The 17,868-nt window shown below is 42.0% G+C and overlaps 1 protein-coding gene across 4 annotated transcripts in view; it reads left to right on the top strand.

Annotated features, from left to right (window-relative positions):
• The window catches only part of LOC102289786, a 34,008-nt gene that overhangs the window by 9,264 nt on the left and 6,876 nt on the right, over window positions 1–17,868 (top strand). For all 4 annotated transcript variants that reach the window (XM_042214557.1, XM_042214556.1, XM_042214553.1 and 1 more), the window contains 7 exons: window positions 4,916–5,113; window positions 5,477–5,635; window positions 10,437–10,514; window positions 10,769–10,925; window positions 11,755–11,799; window positions 11,945–12,412; window positions 15,699–17,155. In XM_042214557.1, coding sequence (XP_042070491.1) covers window positions 4,916–5,113; window positions 5,477–5,635; window positions 10,437–10,514; window positions 10,769–10,925; window positions 11,755–11,799; window positions 11,945–12,412; window positions 15,699–17,155 — 2,562 coding nt within the window. The remainder of the gene's footprint in view (window positions 1–4,915; window positions 5,114–5,476; window positions 5,636–10,436; window positions 10,515–10,768; window positions 10,926–11,754; window positions 11,800–11,944; window positions 12,413–15,698; window positions 17,156–17,868) is intronic.

Genomic DNA, 17,868 nt, shown 5'->3' with positions numbered 1-17,868 from the left:
CCGGGCTGATTTGGCTGTCTCCTCTGCTACAATAAAACTTGCTTTCACAACAGCTTCACTTTGTGATTTTGCTCTGGTGAAAAACATCTGCTGAAATGTCAGATTCTTCTTTAGCTCTTCTACTTTCTGTAGTTTCTGCATTTAGGTTTTTCAGCTTATCCTGATGTTTTGTCTCGTAGTGCCGTCTTAAATTAGATTCCTTAATTACAGCCACATTAGCTCCACTAATAAGACACACAGGTTTACCGGCAATGTTTGTAAACATATATTCAGTCTCCCACCGGTGCTTAAAGGCTCTGTTTTCAGAATCAACTTTTCTCTTCGCCATTGTAAGGGGCTAGCTTCGCAATTCGCTAGCTTCGGGAATGTTCCCAGCTAGCCTAGCATTCAGCAAGGGATCTGTAGTTTGTGTGTTATTAGTGCCTCATATCGGCAGGCCATGCATAACAATAATAATAAGTCTATATAAAATGATAAATGTCCGTGGGCCAGATGTGGCCCGTGGGCCTTGAGTTTGACGCTTATGCTATTTGCATTTACAGCACTTTGTGAACTGTGGTTTTATGTTAAAGTGCTTTATAAATAAAGATGCTATGCTATGCTATGCTATGCTATGCTATGCTATGCTATGCTATGCTATGCTATGCTATGCTATGCTATGCTATGCCAGCCGCTTGGTTATGGCATTCCCTTTATGCCTTGCCTGCTAGCATCTGGACCCTGTGCTGGATTGTCTCAGGGGCATCTTTACACAGCCTGCACCTGGAGTCTTACCTAGTGTGATAGACCCTAGCCTCTATGGATCTTGTGCTGAGAGCTTGTTCCTGTGCTGCCATGATTAGTGCCTCTGTGCTGTCTTTCAGTCCAGCTTTGTCCAGCCACTGGTAGGACTTTTGGATATCAGCCACTTCCACTCTCTGCCGGTGGTACATACCGTGCAGGGGCCTGTCCTTCCATGATGGTTCCTCCTCTTTCTTGGGTTTCTGTTGGCTCAAGTTGTCACTGACCAGGCAGTCAGTTTGAGCCATCTTCCTAATATAGTTCGTTGTCTAATCCTGGACTGTGGTGCTGACACTCACCAGTCTCTGACCTCCTTCCTTCCACTTACCATACAGCCTAAGGGTGCTGGACTTGGGGTGAAACTCTCCACGCATGGTCAGGAGCTTCCTGATCTTGATGATAGGCTTCTAACCTCCGTTCTTACCTAACGGCCTCTTCAGGTACTTGTAACTGTCCTCTATGTCTGCATTGTTGCTTTCTGGTAGTTCAATCCCCTCAGTTCTGACTACCTTCCCTCTCTTTGTTATCATCCGACTACACTTTTCCAGCCCGAACAACATTCCGATGTGATTGTTGTATATCCTGGTGGTTTGGATCAGTGAATCGATGTCTCGGTCACTCTTGGCATTAGCTTGATGTTATCCATGTAGAGGAGGTGGCTGACAATTGCTCCATTCCATAGTCAGTATCCATAGCCAATCTTATCAATGATCTCACTGATGGGTTCAGAACAGTAGTGAGGACAGAGCATCTCCTTGGTAGATCCACTTGATGATGGCTTGTGCTGTGGGCTTGAAGTTGAACTCTAGCATTGTCTGCCACATCCCCATTAAGTTCCTGATGAAGGCCCTTAGGGTCATGTTGATCTTGTACAGTTCTAAGTATTACAGGATCCAGGTGTGGGGCATCAAGTCATGGGCCTTCTTGTAATCAATTCGGCAGTGCACAGGTTGGTCAGCCTAGTCCACCAACCTAGCTGGTGTTTTGCGCCTCTGGTATTCTTGCCAATTCCTTTCTGTGCCCCACTCATGTATTGACCCATGTGACTGTTCATCTTAGCCACTATGATGCCTGACAGGAGCTTACATGTGGTACTGAGGAGGTTATTGGCCGGTAATTGGACGTCACCGATACCATCTGGGGGCTCTTGAGGATCAGAACTGTCCGGCCTTCAGTTAGCCATTCTGGGTGTCTCTCATTGACTAGCAGCTGGTTCATCTCCGCTGCCAGACGCTCGTGGAGTGCAGTCAGCTTCTTCAGCCAGTAGGCGTGAACCATGTCAGGGCCTGGTTCTGTCCAATTCTTCATACTGGCGACCTTTGCTGTGGTCTGTTCTTAGATCTACTAGCCAATGAGCATTGCTGTTTTGGGTTGTGTCCTTCTCCCATATGCTCTTCCAGTATTGCTCTGTCTTCCAGCCTTGTTGTTGCTATTCTTACGATAGCACAGTTGTCCCCTTTGGAACTGTATGTTGGGGGTTCAACGCGAAGGTGTGTATCCAGTAAGGGTCAGCAGGCTAGGCACCCATGCTAACCAAGCCTATCTCGGAATATTTGCGATATATTTAACTGAAGCCATAACTGTTATGGCTGTTAACTGAAGCCATAACAGCTTGGACTTCACCAGGTCAGGTGTTGAGGAACCTGGACTGTCAGGAGTAATGAGAAATGGACCAAGGTAGTAGATACTTGTTAACGAATAAGTTCAGCTGGTTTGGTGAGTGACGGAGGGAAGTGACTGACCATTGAGAGCATTTACAGCTACCAGAACCTCACAAGTTGTTGCACCAAATCTCTGTCAATCAGACTCTGCTTGGCACCTGCCTTCAAAAGCACTTGTAATGAATAGGTCCTGGTCTTGCCACACAGGGTGGTAAGGAGTTGCATACGGGGACCCTCGGCATCTGGAGAGGCACTGCCCACTTAGTATCCCTGTCACGGCCCACAGTTACTGGTAGGCACTGTCTTTTGGCCAGACACGTCAAGAGGCCAGAAAATGGCCCAACAAACCACAATACATACACAACTGCTCGTCGAACCTCCTCCATCATTTCTCTGATGTCAACCTTGTGCATCCCAGTTGCATTGGCTCAGGGGGAGGCATAGCAAATGCCAACAAGGAAGACTGGGGTCCTTGAAGATCAGGTCTCTTCAGCCTTCAGTTAGCCATTCTGGGTGTCTCTCATCGACTAGCAGCTGTTTTATCTGTGCTGTCAGACACTCATGGAGCTAGTCAGAAAGGTCAGAGGAGCAAAACGAATGGAGAAGTGCCCACCCGGTCTTGTAACCTCTAACCCTCTTCTCTCTCTTTCATGCAACCGATTGTCAATCCTGATTGCAAAATCTGCTAGGCTTTCAAAACACCTGGGTTCATCCCGTGCAGCGAGCTCATCCTTTTAAAGGGGAGCACAAAGCGTTTTCTTACCCCCCCCCCCTGTCTCTGTGCCCTTAACATGAAAATTAATGGAGAACTCGGCTACAGACCGGGTACTGTCAAAGGCCGAGCAACTGATGGGCTGCTTCATCTGTGCACAAAGGATGGTGGAATAAAACCTTAAAATCTTACAGGAACTGTGCATAAGTAAGTATTTCTAAAGAATGTCACCAGGAGGTAAGATCTGACCCATTACAAGTCAGGTTCCTGAAAGGAACCAACAATTATTTATTCCCTTGAATTAACATTGGGAAAGGCCCTGGAAGAATGCTGGAATAGCAGAGCAGAATGAAGAAGAAGCCTCTGCACTGGCCCACCTCCCCTGTAAATGGTTCAGGAGAGGGGAGCGCAGAGAAGCGGAAGCTAAGAATGTGGGTGCACTAGCCAGGGACAGGGTTGCAGGAGCAACTCGTTGCAAAAAGGTTTCTCGGATGGTCAACAGGGTGTTGTTCACCCTGCCTGCCTATTGCTCGGACTCACAGAACTGTCTAACTAGACTAGACGCCTACCTTGACCTTGGCCTGTAGTCTCCTTCTCCATGGAGGGTACTGCTCCTTGTGGCTGTTCAACTTGTAGCCAAGATTCTCACTGTTCATTGCTGCCGTGGTGTAGATCAGCTTGCTAGTTTCGGTAACCAGCTATGGAGGATCCAGGTTTCAAGCTTCGCCATGAATCTGTCTTTCACTCAACAATCCTTCTTCTATCGCACATGGGCTTGGTACCCAATCTCAGGTGGGGGTAATGGTATCTCCCCCCTGACCTGTCGTCCTGGCTCCCCTTTTCTATAGCATGTGTGTTGTACCTCTTCAATTTCTAGCCATGAGAGCGGTCCCTTCTTCCGAATGTTGGAACACTGAGCTACTAGTTGTTTTGCCATCAATGTGGATGCTGGGTACTGGAGATTCCATAAGAATCTTAATCATATTCGTGTAACCCCTTCCACTGGGGTTACTTGTGTAGAGCATTCCAACAGTGCACTATTTTTGTCTCTTGCCCACCGATGCCTTCCTGTTCCTGTAGCCCACTTCTCATCTGGGTGCCCTGGTTTCTTAACACCTGATGCGGACCTTGTTAATCCGGGCGATGTCCGAGCAAGTATGGCTTCATATTTATCTCCTTCGCTCATGTCTGCGGTAGGCTTGGTTAGCATGGGGGTCTAGCCTAGGACTCTTATTGGATACAGTCACTCCAGGCGGAAATCGAACTTGCGACTCCCGTTCCAAAGCTGTGCAGTCATACCGTTACACTTGCTGCTTCTTAATTAATGCTTATTTAAATAATTAGTTACTGCTAAACGTTCCTCCAGGTGTTTCTTTTTCGTGCCACTTAAGCATGATTTGAACTTCTGCAGGAAATCTACATCATAGTTTATATAGTGAACAGAAATTCCTTTTATCCCTACACGGCAACCTTCCGCACCATTCAAGTCATCATGGTAGACAGTAACATGACATGGAGTTACATTCCTTGGGAGGTGCAAGTCAGGTTACATTGAAGGTTGCAGCGTAGTTAAAATTGGACTACAGTTATGTGTAAGTTGTGATGCAATCTGACACAGATGTATAATTCATGTGTTACTCTTCTAACCTTGTGTTGCTCTTATCAGTCTCATCAGAAAGACATTTCACTGCTCTTAAATTCAAGATGAGCTAATACATTTGTTGTTGTAGCCCACTGGACTGACTGAGTCCTGTCTTTCCAGATCCTATCTCTGCAGGCAGAGGAGGCACAGAAGGAGAGCCAAGTGGAGGAGTATGAGAGGGAGCTTTCCAGAGCCAGATGGAGGCTGAGGAAGCTAAGAGAAGAGGTGAAACAGGCCAAGAGGAAAGTGGAAGAGGCTGGAGAGCGGAACAGTCCTCTACAAGACTCGATCAGACAGTCTTATGAAGAGATCCTGCAGGTACAACGATCACTACAAGGATGTTTGAGTGCATCTGTCCATAAAGTGTTCATATCAATGATTTCTATTTTATTAATATCACTTATCCCCTAAAGCTTTGAAAAATGGACCATTTTTTTTTCATTCAGCCATTTTCATCTGTCCATGACTGCACTAAGAAAGTGAATGAAGTAAATAACTATTCCCTTTTTTGGTAGGAATATAGTTTGTTTTTCTGATTTCAGAGAAACACAAAAACATTTTGCATTTAATTATCTCAAATAAAATATGTGTTGTAAAAAGAGGAAAACATGTATCTGGTTTCTTAAGTTTAACAATACCAGCTTTTCATGTTCACCCCACTCCTGTGTGTGTTTCTTGCAGGAGGAGCACACCCTGTACTCTCTGTCAGGAGGTGCAGTCACTCCAGAAAGCCATCTGGATGAATCAACATCTCCTGCAGACACCACTGAAGATAATCTGCCGTCTCTGAGGCCATGGGGAAGGAGCCAATCACTGCCTGCCTATGCTGACCTCATAATGGTAAATGGCAATGATGATGGCGAGTACACCTTACTGAATATGAATGACAATTTTCAAGTGTGATCTAAAACAATACTGACGATTCCTAGAAGTGTGAGAACAGGCCTTAGTCGCTGTTAAGAACAGAAGGTTTAGAAACTATCATCTCCACATTTATTCACTATGTTCTGAAAGCAGATTTCTCCAGTGTTCCATAAAGGAACTACTAGCAGACAAACTGGACACTGCGGAAAGAAAGCCCATGGCATGGATAGCTTTTTTCATGTATTTGGAAAATAAATATTTAGTCTTCTTTGACAAATCGATGTCGTTAGTCCAACAAAACTATAATGAATTGAATATTCTTGTATGGGAAATACACCTCTGGTCACAGAAGCTACTGTTTTTACAGATTTACATGGCTGCCTCTAATACACGTTATACAGCTGTGACCTATGTTTCTCTCTGGACACCATCTGTCAGCTGTTTCAGATCATCTGCTCTACGGCTTATTAGTCCAGTCCTGGACAGTTGTTTGATACACTTCAAATAATTAATTAATTTTTTTTATCTCTTTCCATACCCTCAAGGATCTACAGTCTTTTATTCTGTGGAACTTAGAGAGATTCTTAGGCATGATAACATGACACACTTCACCAGCAAAAAGAACAGCAGATCCTGAAAGTTTAAATACGACATATTTTACCTGCCGCTCCCTAAATCTTTGCAGGGAGCCATTTGCAGTGGTGTAATAACCAGAGACCAAAGAGAGTTAGTGACACTCAGTGATTTCAAGCATCTACGGGTGTGAAAAACACTGGGAGAGGCAGGTCCCACATAAACTTTTCTCAGCTTTGAGACTTAGAGCTTTTTATTGTCATTGTGCAGTTTCTTGCACAGCGAAACTGGGTAGCTGGACCACAAAGTTGCAAAAGTAAAGAAGAGAAAACAATATACAGCGAGGGAAAAAAATGCAATATATATGTGTACATATATGTGAGTGAACTATATACATGGTATATGGGATGTTAATTCCACTGAGACCAAAATATTGTAGAGACTGAGATATTGCACATAGTTGATTAACAGCAGCTTCAGAGCGGTTGTGGTTTGAAAAATAATAGCATCATATAAAAGCTGCATTTTCTATTTACTTATCCATGTCTAAGATTTTAATTTGTTTCATGATCTGAAACATGAAAGTTTTACACATATTCATAAATATTGCATTAGTCAAGATAAAAATCTGTCAAAAGACTGTACAGAATGTCCTCTTTTGTCTTTGTTACAGCAAAATGAAATAATAATAATAATAATAATAATAATAATAATAATAAAAACTGTGGGACCAGTGTTTCCCAACCACTGTGCCACGGCACAATTACACTCTCCTCCACTAGAGGGCAGTAAAACTACCTGCTCTAATTAAATGGGTTGCCAACTGCCAGTAAAACAGAAGAAGGCGAAGAAGAAATTACATAATAGTCATGCTGTGAGACGACACAGGGCGTAATAGCAATAGATAAATATTTGAAAAGAAAAAGTAGTCAGTCTGGCCTGGGCCCTGGATAATCCAATTCTGCTATACCTGGTGCGCGGGCAAAAATTATCAACATGCTTTTTGTGACATTTTTGTTTGGTGGTGGGCCGTGTGATTTTTCTAATGTCAAATATGTGCCCATGGCTCCAAAAAAAAATAGCACACGGCAACTTGATTTACCAAAGTTTCTTTTGTGAAAATAAGAAATAAGAGTGAGGCCTTCAAAATGCCAAAAAAGAGGAAAAAATAGAATGAAATCTGTGCAACACAAGCTACACGAGGGAGACACAGACGACCAGATCTCACCTGCTAACAGCATCATGGAAGATAATGGCAAGCAAGCAGAGGCTAGTGGAGAACAATCAGAGAACTAAATAAATTCAGAAAAGTCAACTGTGCGTAGCTGAGTGGAATCAGAGAAGATATAAGTAAAACAAACAAGAAAGTGGAAGAGGCTGAAGAAAGAATCATGAAACCCGAATACAGCTTAATGAGGAAGCAGTAACAGAGATGATGAAAAAAATCATCCTAAAGGGACGATCCAGAAGAGAAAACATTAGAATATGTGGCATTAAAGAAGGATTGTAGGAGGAGTCTCCATCAGTAGTGGATTTGCCTGACTCCACTGAGCTACAGGTGGAAAGAGCACACTGCACTCTGGTGCCAAAGCCACCACCAAATATGGCGCCACGGTCCATAGTTGTAAAGATGGCCAACTTCAGATTGAACGAAACAACACTGAAAGCAGCCTGGCAGAAACATGGATTTGGATAGATTTGAAACAGGATTAACCTAGATCAGCGGTCTCCAACCTTTTTTGCGCCACAGACCGGTTTATGCCCGACATTATTTTCATGGACCGGCCTTTAAGGTGTCGCGGATAAATACAACAAAATAAAACTGGTACCGGTACCGAAAAAAAGAAGATTTATTCATAACACACGTGGAAAGACCCAGGAAAACCGAGTTAACGATAAAAACGATAACAAAATCACGCTGAAAACTGATAAAAACCCTGAAAACCAAACATTTCACACCTGAGCCTCAACTCTCGCGGCCCGGTACCAAACGACTCACGGACCGGTACCGGTCCGAGGCCCGGGGGTTGGGGACCGCTGCCCTAGATCATGATTATGCAGCTTGGGTTTTAAGTTGGCGAAGGGAATATGCAGAGGAGACCCGCCCTAACTACAAGGAACAAGAGAAATGAAAAAGAATGGGTTTTACAAATGTATTTTCATCATCTCATAATTCTGGATGAAGATGAGGAGTTGCCATCCTTTTATCAAGCATTTTGAAAAAACATTTGCGATAAGAGATAAGGAGGGGTGATTTATTTCAATGAGGGAAAACACTGAGGGGAATTCAATTACGCTGCTAAATGCGTATGCACCACCTGGTAGCGATATCCATTTCTTCAAGAAAATTGAATTCGAGCATACTGAAAGATCCCCACATTAAAGAGCAGAGCCACTTTTATTTGGAAACTAATGACAATGGTGACGTGCGCCCGATATTCCATGGGATGAAAAAAGCAGCTCTAAAAGGAAGAATCAGTATCAAGAATCAAGTAAACAGCTGCTGGACATGTTTGTGAGGGAAGAAAAACAAATATAGAGGCATTATTTCTGGCGTATACAATGGGCTTAAAAACATGGAAATACATTCAACTCTATATATTAACGTAAAGTGGGAAATGGAGGGAGGAAAAATGGACAACATTATGGACATATCGATGGAAATGTAGTATAGCAAGATATTTTATTACCCCTTACCAAATATCTTGCTGTGAGGGCAATTCACTGGGGAAATACTAAAGCAAATCATAGTCATGTCTTCTGGGATTGTCCTGGTATTAAAACCTAGTGGCAGGAAATACACAATGCAATACAACTTTAGGAAGTCATCTGCCTTTGGAGAGTAAAGTTAAATCTTTTGGACTAATGCCTGAAGGATGACTAAAGAGAGACAAATATCTGTTTATTATTTTGTTGGTGGCAGCCAAGAGAGCCATTACAAAAAATGGCTCTCACAGAAAGCCCAACTCTGAGCATGTGGCTCACAGTAGACATTTACAGGATGGAGAGAATGACAGCAGACGCCAGTTATAAGAGGAACCTGTTTGCTTGATGCTGGAAGAAATGGATGGACTGTCTGATACTACACAGACCGGACATTGACCTTGGATTGTACTAGTCTCGAATCGGATTTGGTGTAATAACAATTTCATGTCCATTAATGTTCCTGTTTTTGTTTTAGGGGTTTTTGTTTGTTTTGTTTTTTTTGTGGGTCATACATGTAAAAAAAACAAAACAGGACATTTAGGCTTTTACTTTGTAACTACTGATTAAAATGAAAGTGCACAGTATATTGATTGCTGAATTTCAATAAAAAGTCAATAACAAACACTCTTCTGTGTTATATTGCACTGTGGCAAGTGCTGTATAATGATCAATTTATACAGCACTTTTCTGCTCTTTCTGGGGTGACTGTAGCTCCGGAGGCAGAACAGATCATCTATTAATTTGAACATTGGTGGTTCAATCCCTGGCTGCTCCAGTCATGCCAAATATCCCCTTTCAAGATACTAACCCGAAGTTGATCACTAACACATCCATCGGAATGTAAATGTGTGTGGATGTTAAAAAGAAAAGAAAAAAGTGCTTGTGTGATTGAGGCAAGTTTTATAAAGCACTTTGACTGAAGAGAAGAAAAGTGCTATATAAGAACCAGTCCGTTTCCCATTTCACTCATTTACGCACACATTCATACTGCCATTTGTGCACTTACACTATATCCAATCCAGTGGCTGTTTGGCATGAATTATCTTCTCCAGGGCATTTCCACATTTGGACTGGAGGAGCCAAGGTGCTGAATATGAGACATTTTAAAAACACTGCTTAACAAAGTTATTAGACCATAAAAAGATATTTATACAATCAAAACAAAAAGCACAAATATTTTAGAAATCTATCAAAAATGAATTTCAATTTAAATTCAAATTTAAAACTAGTATCTGTATTTAGCAGGGAAATATAGATATGAATTCACGTTTCCTCTGGGGAATCAAAAGTGAATCAAGCTCACGCATGTGGACTATTAGTGTGTGATCTGGAGCTGTTTGTGATCTTTTTTCTTCAGTGTATTATTCTATGTCTTTCATATTTATGCTACAGTTTTCACAGGTTTTTATCATGGAGAATATATATATATGTGTCTTGCGTTTTCTTTTCTGTGACATTTTAGTAACTATCTCTCTCTCTGTGCCTCCAACACCTCCAGGGGGGCAGTGGTTCACCTTTCTGCAATAATCTAGTCGGTACCAGAGAAGAAGATGACAGTGGGACCAGCTCACCAAAGGTAGCTTCGCTCTTACAGAACATGTCGTGTCATGCATAGCACGAATTATGTGCAAAACATTTTAGGCTAAAATCCATCCAAAAACTTGACATTGTAATTAGTGCTGACTTTATTGATATGAAAGGAGTTAAAATTAATTTAAAGACCTCTAACCGGTGTAACTTGGCAGCACCAGCTGTCACTAGTCAAAGGCATCTTCCTTAGTTTTGGATAGAGCCATGGTGTTGTGACCTCTGGTTGTCACGCGTCCACAGATGGATAGGTCTGACATAGAGGATGGCCTGGAGGAAGGGGACCTCAACGCCGAAGGGGAAAACGAAAGAGACCAGGAAGAGTTCACTACGAACCCCAACCCCCTCAGCCAGCTGGACTTCTACCAAGCCAACCCCTTCGCCCGCTGTCAATGTGACCGTATGTAACAAATTCAGAGGCTGAGCTACTATTGCTGTCGTGGATTTCAGACTTTGGCACTCTTTACTTTGAAAGAGGTGACACGCATTGCTGAATTGGAGTGGGTATCCGTTCACTTTGCATTGCAGTACTGAAAAGTTAAGAAAAGTTGCATGTCTCGAACATCAACCTGGCCCCCAGACAGTTAAATCTGAATGAATGCTGTGCCAATGCATCTTTCCAAGCAAATCACTCAAGCGTGTGACTTTGTTTGCTTGGGTAGTTTGGCATCAATTTGAAGAAGTGGTTGATCATTGCAATACCTAATCTTCCTGTTAGAATATGAACATACTCAAGCGCTACGGCTACACCCAAAAGTGATGTAATTGAATTGTTTGAGGGTTAAGTGATTTGGCCTTAAGGTGGTAATTGGAACTGGACATGAACTATGGCAGCCAGAGGACTGGGAATCAGAACTGTTAAAATCCAGCCTCTGGGTTGGTGGAGACTACAGCTTTTTTTCTGTCAGAAGGGACAACTTAATTCATGCACAAGTAGAACTTTTCCCACTAGGACATCGGGCAGCTCTGATCCTGGGGCTGTGTATGTGGTTCAAACTCTGGAGTAGGAGAGGACTAGAGTAGGGGCTCAGAAAATAAACCAACCCAAGCTGGGCATCAAAACTCCTTCAACTCTAGGGACCAGAGGGAGCTAGGCTGTGACATCGTGGGATAAATGATGATTTTTTTCTTTGGCAAACTAATCATATATGCTTTTGTTACCTTTACTTTTTGTTGCAGTGGTATTAATAAAGTACAGTGATTTCATTTCTTTTACACATGATTTATAGATGACCTCTTCAATGAAGACCTATTCCTTAAAACAGACTCATCTGGTGAGTTATAATAGACCACTAATCTAAACAGAACTTCACTTGACATAAAGAGGCTCTTGTTCATTTTGTTGTTTTGTTACTCAACTTCAATACTGTTCTTAGCAAAACTTACAAGTATAAACTCTTTAAATATTCTGATTTTCAGATGGCTTTGGTTCTGACCCTTTCAAAGGCAGCGACCCCTTCGCAGCAGATATTTTGTTTCCGTTGACGAATACTGCCACTGGTGAGAGCACAGGAAATGCCGGTGACGAAGCAGACACCAGTCTGTCTTGTGTTGAAAACAAAGCTTCAACGGGAACTCAGTGCTTTGAGTCAGAATTCCCAGATGAAGACAGTGACATAGAGATTAGCTACAGTCGAGAGGACCTGGACACCATTGCTATGGAAGATGATTCTCATGGATTTAAACCCATTCAGAGTTCGTCAGAGGAGCTGGGGCCAGAGCCTATCCGAGGGTGGCGTTCCCAGGGACAGTATTCTGTAGAATCTGACCCTAATGGGTATGAGCTCGATCTTGGTGCTGTCTCCCCGCCCTCCGACATAGAAGAACATAGTCTGGGATCTCTGGCTGGAGAGGCTATTACTCAGTCATCAGCAGGATTAGAGCAAGGTAATTTATATTTTAGTCACACGCCCAGTTATCAGACATGACAGTTTTTCAGTTTTACTTTTTATTACTTTCATTTACAGTATCTCACAAAAGTGAGTACACCCCTCACATTTTTGTAAATACTTTGTTATATCTTTTTATGGCACAACATTGAAGATATGGCACTTTGATACAATGTAAAGTAGTCAGTGTACATAACAGTGTAAATTTGCTGTCCCCTCAAAATAACTCAACACACAGCCACAAACTGCTGACAACAAAAGTGAGTACACCCCTAAGTGAAAATGTCCAATTTGTGCCCAATTAGCCATTTCCCTCCCTGGTGTCATGTGACTTGTTAGTGTTACAAGGTCTCAGGTACAAATGGGTAGAAGGTGTGTTGTCGCAAATGTGACCAAATTATTCAGTGGTGCAACTAAAAAAAATCCTAGGTCTCACCGGTGTGACCAACGTTTCGAGTAAATAAAATAAAATAAAATTCTCAGCAACTCTGAAAATCTCCGTGTGGTCAACAACTGACACACATTATGCGCCTATCGTGGTCTAAACCAATCAGAGATAGTCAGGGGCGGGACCGCTGATTGGTAGTTGTTCTTCGTTTGTACGTTTGAAAGTGCAGGCAGATAGAGAGAGGTCAGTAGCTCGAATAAAGCGATATCGATTCATTAAATCCTGAATCAACTTTTAAATATTGTGATATCCTAGAACTCAGGAACCACGGAGACCTTGTTGACCTCATGCGCCACACACACTGACACCACTCTTCAACAACTTTTGCCCCCTGGTGGACAAATCCTTGTTACAACATAACAAATATAAATGTATTTTGCCAGAAACGCCAGAATCTCAGGTTAAAGCTCACAAAACTATTTCAACAAACAGCAAATGAGGGCAGGAAAACGGATTCTGCACAAAGAAGTAAACATAGAGCCGCCGCATCAGAATCAGCTTTCTCTTTCTCGGCTTTCTCACCCGAGGGCACGGGTGAAAGCCGACAGCTCACTGATTCTGATGCGTCCGGTCCGCGCTGTGTTTACGTCTTTTTTGTGCGAGATTCTGAGCTGCAGGTTTTATCTCTCTCCAACCAAAATTCACTGAACCAGCAACAAAAGAAGATCCAAACTACGCTTCACATTTGAAAAACATCGTCATTTACATTTTTCATTCGTTTATTACCCGCCGGTCTACCGTGGTTTACAGCACTGTTGGCCGCTGTCTTTTTTTTTATTGACTTAAATGGCCGCGAACTAGAAAGCCTAATTTTTGCTGTTCAATACTGAATTTTATTTTTTTAATTAAAAATTTTGCAATATTGCAGAATATTTTTAAGTTTATCTGCTATAAAAAGCCAGGCCAGGAAAATCTCCTTCATGTTTTTCTGTGTTTTATCCTCAGTTACTTTGACACAAAGGCTCACACCTCTGATGAAGTCTCACATGTATCAGTACTGATAAATGATCAGAATTAGAATATTTCTGACTGTCTGAGGCTAAATCGGGACCTTGTGAATTGGAATTGAATGGATAATAGAAATCAGTGATGATACGCAGCCCTAGTGAGCAGCCTAGGCCCGACAGAAGTGGATGTAGCTGTGGGTAATGAGAAAAGATGAAAAGAACGATTGATAACTTTTTTGTTAAGTTAAGGCCTGATCTGTCTGAAATTCATAGCCAGCTCTGACACGGTGCCATCAACCTCTGAACGCTGAAAAAGCACAGTGTATCCAGAAAACACATTATATGCTGCAATAAATGCACTGCCCAAGTGTCCCCTCTCTCCATTGCCTTTCAGTGGCAGGCAGCAGCAAACAGGTCATCAGAGGAGGCTGATGTGATGATGAAGTTTTACATTACCTATGGTATTGCCAAAGAGTGCCAAAGCACTTTAAGCACAAGCAGTTTTTCAGTAACTTATCTTGTAGAAATGTGCTCCAAATAAAGAACTTTGTGTTGACGAGATTTTTAGTTAATCATTTACACATTAATAGTGTCTGTGTGGGCAGCAATTCCAAGACAAACTTATTTGGCTCAGATGGTGTCAACGGTGTGTAGCGGCAACCAGGTGGAGTACAAATACAAGTGTGTCTTGCCTACAGTCAAGCATGGTGGTGGGATGTTTGGGGCTGGATGAGTGCTGCTGGCACTACACTTAATTGAGGGAACCATCCTTAAATGGAAGGTGGAGGAGTGAAAAGTCTCTAACAACCACCAGATCCATGATGTCATCATGGAGGAGTGGAAGAGGATTCCCGTTAACAGAGTTAAGGCAGTGTTGGAGAATAATGGTGGCCACAAAATACTGACACTTTGGGCACAGTTTGGACATTTTCACTTAGGGGCATACTCACTTTTGTTGCCAGCAGTTTAGACATTAATGGTTGTATGTTGAGTTATTTTGAGGGGACAGCAAATTTATACTGTGACACTGACTACTTTACACTTTATCAAAGTGTCATATCATCAGTATTGTTCCATGAAAGGATTATACTAAAATATTTACAAAAATGTGTCTCACTTTGGTGAGATACTGTGCATGTGCATATGCTGATGCTGGGAGTCAGTTTCCTGCTTAAGTGGTGTCTACTTTAATTGCTGACCTAGGAACACATTTGCATTACACAAAAAAGTTTCAGACTGAATTTCTTTTCTAAAACGGCAGCCGTCAGTGCTGCTCCTCAGCCTCCTACGCCTGTGGGATGAATGTGAAAATCCTATGTGGCTTTGAGGTGACGGTAACCAGGATTCAAACTCATCTGAGATTTTTAGTAGATGCACCTATACTATAAATTAGAACATTCTAGATAACGTCCTTTTTGAACTATCACATTTAGAAGATTTTCAGAAAACTTGACCTCTGACCTTGACCTTGAGGTCGAGGTCACCGGGATACAAACTTTAGAGAATTTTAGATGCCGATGGTTTCAGTTTGAAAATCCTACATCGCCTCGTTCTCGAGTTATCGCATTCACAAACTTGGGTGTCCACAGGGCCCACTCAGAGGCCTTTAGGGGAAAAATATGCCCCCTATTGTTTTATATGTTGCATGTGATGAAAATTTAAATTAGTATCACAAATCTTTTTTCTGTGAAAATGGACTGACAGCATTTCTGGACATTGACTACGTTCGATTTTAGATGTGCAATTTTGAGCAGTATAATTGTCTTTATAAACTTTAAACCTTTGAATATCGTATTATTTCAGACTCTTTAAGCTTAACGTCTTAAAATTGTGGTCTTGTAACTGCGTCATAATTCTATTCTTAACTACTCACTGTATATTTCTGCTAGGTGAGTGTCTTGGTTTGACTCAAGCTGTTGGCGAACCTGTCCTGTTGGAGCCAGGTTGGACAGGCAACAGAGAGGAAACGTTGCCCTGTGATGTCACTTACAGTCAGCAAACAGAACAGGTTAGGAACATCAAAGAAGAAATCCAAATCCCTGCTGTTCCACAGAACTCACTAGAGTCCCAGAACATTTTCACTCAGCCTGACTCACATCAGAACAGCCTTGAGTTGAACTATGAACCAACCAGTCAGTCTTCCTTTGACCCATATGGCTTTAAACTCAGCCCAGAGCATTCTAGTCACACTCTTTTAGACCCTGATGAAGATGAGTTGAGTCCAGAACCTGCTGATGATGATCTGACCTTTGACCCTGAACCCTGCTCTTCTCAACATCAGCTGAACTTTGATGCCTATGGGTTTGACATTACCTCCTCCCAGATGACACGGGACTTTGACCCTTATGGCTTTAAGCTGAGCCCTCAAGAAGAGAACCAGGAAGTATTGGATCCCTGTGGCCATGACAACCAGGATGCAATAGACCGTTGTACCAATGACAACAATGAGCAAAGAAAGCTCTCAAGCTATAATAACCCAGAAATACTGAAACCTCATACCCATGAAAACCAAGAAGTGCTTGAAAATGATAGCCACAATAACCAGGAATTTCTAGATTTGTGTAATAATGGAAACCAAGAAGTGCTGGAACCATCTAGCCTCGAAAACAGGGAGGTGGTTAACCATAAAAACCAAGTCCTGGAACTCTGTAGTCACAACAATCAAGAAGTTGTGGACCTTTGTCGGAATAATAGCAGTGAGCAATTACTTGAACCTTGTGACTGTCATAACCAAGAAGTGCTGGAACCTCACAGCTTTGGCAGTCAGGATGTCCTGGACTTCTCCTATCCTAAAAATCAGGAAGTGTTAGATTTAGATAGCCATGGTAACCAGGAAGTTTTGGATTTTAATAGCAAGGAAAACCAGGGCGTTCTAGTTTCAGGTAGCTACAATAAGCAGGAACTTCAGGAAAATCAGGAGTTACCTGACCAGGAGGGGTTGGACTTGTTGAGTACAGACATTTTGCCTGAAGCAAACAACATCCAGTGCATTCTGGAACCAGAACAGGATGGCAGTTCTGTTAATGACAGCTCAGATAGTGATGTGGCATCCGAAAATATGCTGGGACTGCAGCTCAGTAACCCCAGTGTCTGCACCTCGAATACCACAAATACTAGTACTTTAAACATGGCCATCAGTGGCATGTCTGCCAGCCAGGACCTTAATTCGTCTGCTGCCCTGATCCACCACAACCTTTTAGAAGGTGATCTCGGTTCAGTGTTTGGGGCTGGAGGATACATTGGATGTCCTGATGTAGCTGATGACCTAGAGCCATTGCAGAGAAGGCAGACAAACCCAGTACCAGAGCCAGTACGACCAGTTAGGCCTCCTCGACCATCTCTCAGGGTAAGTTGGACGTTATTTTTCTTAACTTATTATAGCATTAAATCAATGGCCAGTTAGTTTGATATATCCTGTGAAATCCTAATTTCAGGTTTACTGTCCTTTATTTATTTTTTGCTTTTATTTGGCCCATGATTGTCGACATTTTGTAGAACTTGGAGATTAAGAATAAATACCCAACATTTAATATTAATATAATTCAAGCCGTCATTAATGTGTTAGGGTTAGGGATTTATTTTTTAAATATGTTATGTGTTAAATTTGAACTTTGAGTTGAAATAATTACAACTGTAAATATTTCTCAAGAGTAGCACCAGGTATTTAGTCATTTTAGCAAAGTTAGAAGTAGAATAGCATCCATTCACATTTTTCTGATCTAATACTTTGTGACTATCTGCTAATACACATCAATGTTTCAGTGTTAATAAGCTGTTTTCCTGTGAGACTGGCCATAACTGCTGTATATCTGGCTCCATTTGAACACCTAACTTAATCCTAAGAGAATACATTTACTGAATTGTTGGTATTTATTTGTGAAATAATAAATGAGAATCGGATAAATACATGAAACAAATATTTTTGGATTGATTGATCCAATTTAACTGTCAGACTATGAATTGGCTCCCCAATATTCCATCCAGGTTTTGAACCAATATTTGATCCAAATGTCGCATCATTGCATCCCTAGCTAGAATTATAGTTGTTCTGTTAGTCAG

The sequence above is a fragment of the Haplochromis burtoni genome, unplaced genomic scaffold, assembly GCF_018398535.1.
Source record: "Haplochromis burtoni strain Fernald_Lab_line unplaced genomic scaffold, NCSU_Asbu1 Contig_587, whole genome shotgun sequence".
Classification (NCBI taxonomy): Eukaryota; Metazoa; Chordata; class Actinopteri; order Cichliformes; family Cichlidae; genus Haplochromis; species Haplochromis burtoni.
This window is presented reverse-complemented; position numbering and strand designations above follow the sequence as displayed.